Raw genomic sequence first — 9,194 nt, 5'->3', positions numbered from 1 at the left:
TCAAAAATACCAAACGAGCATTTAACACTTACAAACGACACAAGACCATAGAAAACCTAATTGCATTCAAAAAATTTAGAGCAGAATCGAGGAAAATAATAAGAGAAGCCAAAAAAAAGTCCTGGCTTGACTTCGTAGCCACACTAAATAACTCCACGCCTACGAAAATAATATGGAACAAACTAAAAGCTATACAAGGAAACTCTCACAAAAACATCATAAGTCTCCTAATTAAACCGGACAACTCAACCACTACGGACCGCATGGAAATCTCAAATATACTCGCCGAAACCTTTGCCAAAAACTCTAGCAACGAAAACTACAGCAAAGAATTTTTAAACTACAGAAAGTCTATGATTAACCACTCATTCTTGAACTATCCAAAAATGAAAAATGATAATGATAAATCTCCCTTTTAAAGAAAACGAATTAAAAGACGTCCTTGCAAAGTATAAAAATACTAGCCCAGGTCCTGATGGAATTCCAAACAAGCTCTTGATCAATCTCCCCCCCCAGTGGATTAAAATATCTATTAATGCTGTACAACTGCATCTGGGAAAACAATGTATTCCCAGAATCATGGAATAATGCAACGGTCATCCCCATTCTCAAGCCTGGGGAAAACCCCTTAATGCCAGAAAATTACCGGCCAATATCTCTGACGAACAACATGTGTAAGGCAATGGAAAAGCTCATTAATAATAGACTTCGCTGGACCCTCGAAACCAATAACTTTTTATCCCCATATCAAAGCGGATTCAGACATTTCCATTCCACATTAGACCAGTTAATTAATATAGAAGCTAGCATATGTGTCGGCTATGTATCCAACCAACATACAGTAATGGTAGCTCTAGATATAGAAAAAGCTTACGATATGGTAGACAGACAGTGAATACTATCGATCCTCAAGGACATGGGCTTTCGAGGAAATATCCTACTGTTCCTAGAAAATTTCTTAAAGACAAAGTGGATAAGAGTGGGGTCCAACAACACCCTATCAGTAACCACTGAAATCCATAACGGAGTTCCGCAGGGATCAGTCTTAAGCGTGACACTCTTTTTAGTAGCAATGAATGAAGTTATGTCTCTGATACCCCCTCCAGCCAAAGGCTTTCTTTTTGCCGACGATCTAACCATAATCTGTAAAGGAAGAAATACAGATACGATACAGGAAATTCTCCAACAGATCATAAACAAATTATACGACTGGTCAAATAGGTCAGGTTTCAAGTTTTCTCAAATTAAATCTGAAATAATGATCTTCTCCAGACAGGAGAAACAGACCCACTTAAAATTATACCTAGGTGACTCTGAACTTAAAAAAACAAATAATGTAAAAATTCTTGGTCTAACCTTCGACTCAAAACTATCATGGAAAACTCATATAACGAAACTAAAAGGGGAATGCGTTTTCCGTCTGGACATTCTAAAAATAATAGCAGCAAACAATTGTGGAGCAGACCAAGTAACCCTGAAAAATACCTATCAGGCACTTATCAGGTCCAAACTCGATTACGGGGCAATCATTTACGGATGTGTGAGTCATTCATGCCTTAAAATCCTGGACCCAGTACATAACGCAGCACTAAGGACAATCGTTGGAGCGTTCAGAACTAATCCTATTCTAAGTATCCTAAAAGAAATCAATGACCCCCCACTTTCTACCAGAAGACAAATTCTCAGCGCTGGACAAGCGATAAAAACCTCAACCATACTCAACAAATCTGCTTATCTGAATACGTTCTCAAAACGAAGTAACGAAAAATACCTCCAGCACTGCAACTACCCAAAACCATTCTACTGTCGAATATACAATATAGAGCAGAAACTTGACATCCAATTCTCCAACACAGACTGCAGAAGACTACCAAAAATTCCACCATGGACAATACCACCTATTGAGACGGATATAACCCTTAACGCTTATGCAAAATATGACACTCATCGTGACATTTTCATCTCCCTAACCAATGAACTTTTAAATAGATACATGGATTTCACCCACATCTACACTGATGGTTCAAAAAATGTATCAAGTACAGGATATGCAGTTGTCACCCCCCAATCTGTAACAAGAATCAAACTCCCGGACACAACATCTGTGTTCACTGCAGAACTAATGGCCATTACACACGCACTGACTTTAGCCGAAAAAGAGAACTACTTAAATATAGCCATTCTGTCAGATTCTAAAAGTGCTATAGCATCAATCAATAATACAGCCTCCACGAACGAGACCAACCTACAAATATTAGAAATTCACGCAGAACTAACAAATAACGGAAATAAAATTGTAATAATATGGATCCCTTCCTATATTGGAATCCCAGGAAATGAAAGGGCCGATCAAGCTGCAAAAGAGGCTGCCGCCGACTTAGCCCCAAACACACTGACCCGCTTCCACCACAAGGACCTATTAAATTGTAGTAAAAGAAAACTATTAACAAAGTGGGAAAGAAAATGGTTCAACACTGCACCCACCTACATAAAAAACCTCACCGACAACTCATTTCAAACAAGAAGAGACCCCGAGAAAAGATCAGGTGCAGAACAAGTAATAATATCGAGGCTCAGAATTGGACACACAAAAATCACCCATTCGTACCGATTATCAAAGGAACCAGTACACCCACCTGTACTGATTGTAACACAATAATTTCAGTCGAACACATTTTGCTCTATTGTTCTAAATACAGAAGATACCGCAAACTAAACAAAATTAGACCGACATTAAGAGAAAACTTCGAACCAGCTAACTTAGACAATCTCATTAAATTTCTAAAGGATAGTAACTTTGTCACGGTAACGCGGTTCGGTAGCGGTCGAATTGCCGCGAAGGGTTGCGCCGGCTCAGCCGGTCGCCGGGGTTCGCTAAGTATAATATGGAGGTAGTCGTAGGAGTAGGGCCGAGCCCTCGCCGCAGGGGGGGGGGATTCTAGATCGCGATTCTAAGGGTATACGAACCCTTGCACAAGAATTCGGCGGGTAGTCGGACTGCGGGAAGTAGACTGCTAGAGGGAGGTGCCCAAGGGAGGTCGAGTCGGCAGCGCGAGCACACCTCTTCTTCCCGGGCGAGTGGCCGTGGAGGCCCGAAGACGGCAGTCGGTGCAGACACGTCTTTCGGCGACCAGGGATGTCCCACGCCTCGAGGCCGGAAGCCTCTGAGAGGGGACGAAGGGATAGACGGAGTTGACCGCGTTCTCAGAGGGATCTCGTGGTGGTTCTCTTTGACTGGGCTCCGTTGGCGGAATATATGCCGGGAATACAATAAAATGAAATGAGAGCGTTTGAACGGCAAATCGGTATATTAACGCTTGGTGCGTACAGTACTGCTCGTTCAGGCGTTCTGCTTTTGGAGCGTCGCGGTTTCGGTACTTATGCGCGACGCTCCCCACCTTTGGTTGTGAGAGAGCGCCGCGCTCTACAGTGACACTTGGTCCCAGCCTAGCGGCACTCGGTGACATTATATTTGGGGGGGGGGGCCGAATAAGGATCAAGCGTGGACGGCGCGAGCGCGAGAGAAGAGGGTCGCGGCTATTATTCGCGTCACAACTTAATAAACAAAATGCAATAGTACTCAGTGTAGTCGCTAATAACCTAAGTTGTTGATGCGGCGTTAAATCTTTAATAAAAAAAAAAGAAATGAAGTTTTGTAGATTTCAAAAAGTATTCAACATTTGCTCAGCTTTAGACGTTGTTTATATCGGGTTTGATTTCGTACAACAAATCAGTGGTTACAAGTGAGGATGGATATAAAATTCTTATCTAAAGAGAAATTTTTGTTAAGGATTTATTCAAACTTCTTGAGAATTGTTTCGGGATTTACTTCAATAAAGAAAGTGCACGAGTTAACTTGAATAACGAGTCTTAGAAATACTTTATTAGGAGTATATCGTTCACTACATTACGTTACTTTCGTTACTAACCGTAAAACGGTAGGAGTAGATACTACATTTCATGTAAATAATACATTTTATTTGCATATTCGTCATAAACAAATTAATGGTAATTAAAAATGTAAACAAAATCGAAATTATTAATTTATAATTATAAAAAAAACAGTTTCTCATTTCCTGGTAGACTATTACATATATATAACGTAACCTCAAAACAAAAGTTTTAATATTTAACGCAAGTGTGATATTTCTGAAAACACTGTCCAAGATGTAAAGGTACTAAGCATTCAGCACACATAAAGCGCTCTCGCTTCTTTTTTTACCAGCAGCGCAAACTCTACATGGGCGTCATACGTATCGGTTTTTTGTCCCTGATCCCAAACTTCTGGTAACTTTATGTTTCTTCATATCACCCGAAAGTCTCTGGGGGCTATCAAATTTTGGTGTGCGAGGTGTAGGAACAAGTACGGTACTTGAAGTATCAGAATGCAAAGTACAAGGAGTATGAATTAAGTCTTGAGCATTTGCGGATTCCTCGATCCAGGAACGTCAAACAGTATATAAAAATCGTTTATATCTTATAATGTTACCGTTTAATTCAGTATATAATCTAAATGCATTAAACATTGCGCAGTTTAAAAGAAACAACACTGTCTTCTTTGTCCACTTCACAGTTTTTCTCATGATGGAATAATATGATAAATATTGATCTGCCAAATCCACACCCATCATATATTTATTATACTCTGTGACGGAATGCGGTTTTATGATTTCTTGTTTCGTTTTCCAGTGTGTTTTATTTGTTTTCATTAATTCTGCCGAATGTATCGTGGAAATCATGTATACCACCTTTTGTTTCGGCTTCCACGCCTGTACCAAAACTTCATCCTTTCTTTTCCATCTATATTCTCCAGTTTTCCATTTGAGATGCCGTAAAGACTCGGGAACACCCCTATTTTGTCTAATTGTACCAAAAACTCGTGTACCATTTTTCATAAGCAATTCTGAGATTTTGATGCTATTATAATAATTGTCCATGTATACGTGGTGTCCCAAACTTATATTTTTATCTAGTAATGACATAATTGTCTGGTCCAATTTTTTACCTTCCGCAGAGTATATCTCCATGTTGCAAACATATCCGGTCCTTGCTTCGCATAGCATACGGCAAAGTAGACCGTACTTTATTATCTTTGCCGGATTGTATGTTTTTAAAGATAATTTTCTACGCCACTGAATAATGGATTCATCAAGCGAAAGTTCTTTCCTAGGCGTATATACCGATTTGAATTTATCTAATAAATAGCTCAGAATGGGCTGAATCTTCTCAAGTTTATGAGCACCAGTTATTGTTTCGTTGTTTGAAAAATGCCACGTCCTCCAAATCTGGCGAAACCTATTCCGTGACATTATAACGGCGAAGGATGGGGTTCTCGTATAAAAATCGGAGCATCAGTACTCATCTTTTATATCCTTCTTTACCTGGCCCATCATTATAATTAGACCCAGAAATTTTTTCATCTCCGCTAGAGTGATATCACGCCACTTTGACATTTTACTCGTTTCACTCATATTGTCCTTATTTTGCAGGTAATAGATATTTGATTCATTGATCATTAATTCAAACAAATCATTGCCAAAAAATAATTCGACGACTTCTTTGATGCTTTTCTTATCAGTTGGAAAAATCTTTTGGCCAGGCTCACCAGTAAAATCTGGTATGTTGGGAATTTCATCAACATCTGACCATACTTCTCTGTAATTATGCGATTTTGGGGGCATTTCACAATCAGTGGAATTATCGGAATCATCGGGATCGCTTGAATCCTGTAGTGGAACAGCTCTTGATCGTCTTCTTGGACCCACATCACTATCGCTATCCTCGATTATCTCATCAGAATCTTCTGAATGTATGGAACAATCCGATAGAGAGTCAGCAATATGCTCAGCAAAAACTTCACTCATATTATATGGGTAAAATGTCACAAAAGAAAAAAACTTGTTATACTGTTCAACCAGAAACAGAAGCGTACGACTGGTGTATTGCTTGTGGAACACACTGCTCGAGAGTGATGCTTGCCTGGACTGTTTCTGAACAGTTGTGCACGTTTTGTCTTTACAGTATAACAAATAAAGATCGGCGTAGTCATGGCAACTAAATACGAATCGATATGTAAGACACTCATATCAGCAAAAGAACATTCACACATCGTGCAACAATCCGCGGTATCGTGGGGCTGGCGCTCAAACACAAGAGTCGGAAATCCGCGTTTTCGCGGAGCCGGCGCTCAACCGCAAGACTCCGAAACCCGCATTTTCGCGGGGCCGGCTGTCAATGTGTTAACGCTTTTGTTAAAAAGTCCGCAAGCTGAAGATAATTTTTGTCCGTTTTATGTCCGTTGGCACATATTTAACATTTATTCCATCGCTTTCCACAACTTCTCTGACATAATGATATTTTATATCGATATGTTTAATGCGCTTATGAAATTCTGCATTCTTAATTAGCCTAATGGCACTTTGATTGTCTATTGACAGAACTGTGGGAGCATCACTTAAACAACCCAAGCAGGATAGTTTCCCCACTACTTGGCCGAAACTCACTATAAAAGACTTCAAAAAAGTAAAAAAATTACGCCAAGTACATGAAAAAGTGAAGGGCTCCAGGTGTTATCATTGAAAAATAGAAGATCCCCATAAAAAAACTACAAGAAAATAGAAAAAAATGTGAAATCGAAATAAGTTGCCAGATGATTTGCCTAGATTTCCGCGGCCTGCAAGTCAAATGCTTGGCGTGGCCAGGCAAGGTCAAGGTATCGATGAATAAGAATTATTTTAAAACGCAAAATAATGAAAGTGTACTCATATTGTCAAAGTTTTAAACTGATAAATTACCTAAAAGTCTGTGAGAGAGAAAGTATAGGTATTGATGATCTAAGAATGCCTTGCCTGGCCACGCCAAGCATTTGACTTCCAGGCCGCGGAAATCTAGGCAAATCATATAGCAGCTTATTTCGATTTCACATCTTTTTCTATTTTCTTGTAGTTTTTTATGGGGATCTTCTATTTTTCAATGATAACACCATGAGCCTTCCACTTTTTCATGTACTTGGCGTAATTTTTTTACTTTTTTGAAGTCTTTAATCGGATATCACTTCTTTTTACAAATAATTTATTATATAGAATCTATTTTAAATTTATAAAAATAAAATTGATATTTCTGTAAACTCTACATAAGAAGTCTAAATTATTATTTGTTTCTTTAATTGAATAGAGTAAAATGAAGGGAGAGGGGATAACAAAAACGAATATAGTGGGGCGGTCGGAAACGGTATTCAAAAGTGGTACGAGATCCTGCGTCCGTAGTGGTCAGCCCACGTTAAATTGGAGTCTGGTATGGTCTGACCACGTACGGGTGCAGGCCCTCGCTCCGCTTCTGAATGCCGGCCCACTTGCTACTCTTTCAAATCTGCTCTGACTTGACAATGAAAGCGTGATTCAAAAAATCTGATTTTTTGGGGATCTGTTAATAAAGCATTCGCGCGTCCGAATCCGCGAACGGCGTTGACGTGGGGTTACTCGTTCACCCTGCAGATGGGCCTGAAGTTGGAAGCGAGTTTTTAAAAAAATCGACAATTTCGTATTTTATTGCCATTCACGCGAAAAAAAGACATCAAAACTGTGTCGCCTCAATGCCTTGGACCGTACCACATGTGTTCCACGCAATGAAACATCGTTCCAACCCTTACACTTTGGGGTGGACCACCCCTACTTCTGTCCCCCTCCCTTCAGCTCTGGGGGCAGTTTTCGAAATGGGATCTTTTCGGCATTCATCATTAACGCATCAACAACAAACATGGCGAATTTCATCGTCCTCCGATGTATGGAAGTGCTCCCTTATGAAGAGGGTTGAAAATTTGCGAGCTGTTCCACCCCTCAAAGGGTGCCTATGGGGTCCACGGTATGGGTGATGGCACTTTCTGGATCAGGGGAGTCCAGAAAATGCATTGAGTCCAAAATCGAGACTGTCGTCCAAAAATTGTGGATTTTAGAGGGGGTGGAAGGTTGTGGGGGGTGGGTTTGTTCGAGAGGAATTTCAAGGGGTGCATTTTGTCGTGGGCATCAAGGAGTGTCGCCCCAAAGGTTTTTTTGAATTTTTCAACCCCTTCTATCTACTCTGTATGAATGAAGGTACCTGACAATTCAGATTGTTACCACTTACCTTGTAATGAAAATGGATAAACATTTTACAATAGTTGCTGCGATTTGTTAACGAATAACCTCCAATCCTGTGGGCCCCCTTCATTTCCACAAGCTCTGCATAAAAAGCTTAAAAACCAGTTTTTTGCATGAATAAAGATATCTCGCAATTCAGATTTTGACAACTTACCTTGTAGTCAAGATTGATCAACACTTTACAACACTGGCTCTAATTTGTTATTAAATCCTACATAAAAAGTCTAAATAGAAAACATTTTGCTGATATAAATATAATTAATAATGCAATAGTGTAAAACTTTTGACACTTGGCAGGTTATGAATGATGACATTTGTTTCGACTCTCGACGCTCGATGGCCGACGGACCATGCCGAACCGAATGATTCCGAGAGTCGACGAACGACGCTCGGCTTTTGCTTAGCTCCTATTGGCTAAGGGTTGACGACGGTAAAATCATACGAAAAATACCGTTTCTGGCAGATTCATGACATGATATTACGATATCTCAGTTGTATGTGGACCGATTTTATTGATTTTGGTTTTATTCGAAAGCTTACATGCGCTTTACATCAGAAAAATGCCTTTAAATTTAGAAAATATTGCAGGCGTGTTGATATATTCATGAAAGAAGTTTCAGGTTAGGTTGGAATAGACCATCTCTCCTGTAAAAGATATGTGGTAGCTCTAACGCCAGTATATACGCGGTGACGGATAATTTTTCATGTATTGGGCGCCGAGACGCTACCGGGTCTCTAGATGCCAGTCTTTTCTGTAAGTGATATGACGCGACGCCTCACTGTCAGTGATCCAAACTTCACTTCCTTCAGTTGCCAAGAGTTGTCTCGCATCTTCAGTAGATGGCTCTGAACCGATTTTCTTACCAGACGAATGGCCGCCTTGACCGTTAAGAGCTACAAATGCACACAATCCTGCACTTTTCTTCCATTGTCTTCGTTATTGTCCCGCTCTTTCTTTCTACACTCGCGTACATAATGTCCTTTCTTTTGCAATAAAAACATTCATAATCGCTTTTTGTTTTTCCTCGCGATTTTTCACCAAATTTAGTTTTGTTTCCA

At 39.9% G+C, this 9,194-nt stretch overlaps 2 protein-coding genes across 2 annotated transcripts; one reads left to right on the top strand and one right to left on the bottom strand.

Moving 5' to 3' along the window:
- Nucleotides 1–1,072: 1,072 nt before the first annotated feature.
- Nucleotides 1,073–2,659, top strand: LOC128887700 (uncharacterized). The gene has a single exon (XM_054143899.1). The coding sequence runs from the start codon at nucleotides 1,073–1,075 to the stop codon at nucleotides 2,657–2,659; it is 1,587 nt and encodes a 528-aa protein (XP_053999874.1).
- A 2,692-nt stretch (nucleotides 2,660–5,351) lies between these two features.
- Nucleotides 5,352–5,864, bottom strand: LOC128887699 (uncharacterized). The gene has a single exon (XM_054143898.1). It carries the CDS (start codon nucleotides 5,862–5,864, stop codon nucleotides 5,352–5,354), a length of 513 nt encoding a protein of 170 aa, XP_053999873.1.
- Between the last annotated feature and the right edge of the window lie 3,330 nt (nucleotides 5,865–9,194).

This window comes from Hylaeus anthracinus, unplaced genomic scaffold (genome assembly GCF_026225885.1).
Source record: "Hylaeus anthracinus isolate JK02 unplaced genomic scaffold, UHH_iyHylAnth1.0_haploid 11989, whole genome shotgun sequence".
Classification (NCBI taxonomy): domain Eukaryota; kingdom Metazoa; phylum Arthropoda; class Insecta; order Hymenoptera; family Colletidae; genus Hylaeus; species Hylaeus anthracinus.
The sequence above is the reverse complement of the archived record's forward strand: the minus strand, read 5'-3'. Positions and strand labels throughout refer to the sequence as shown.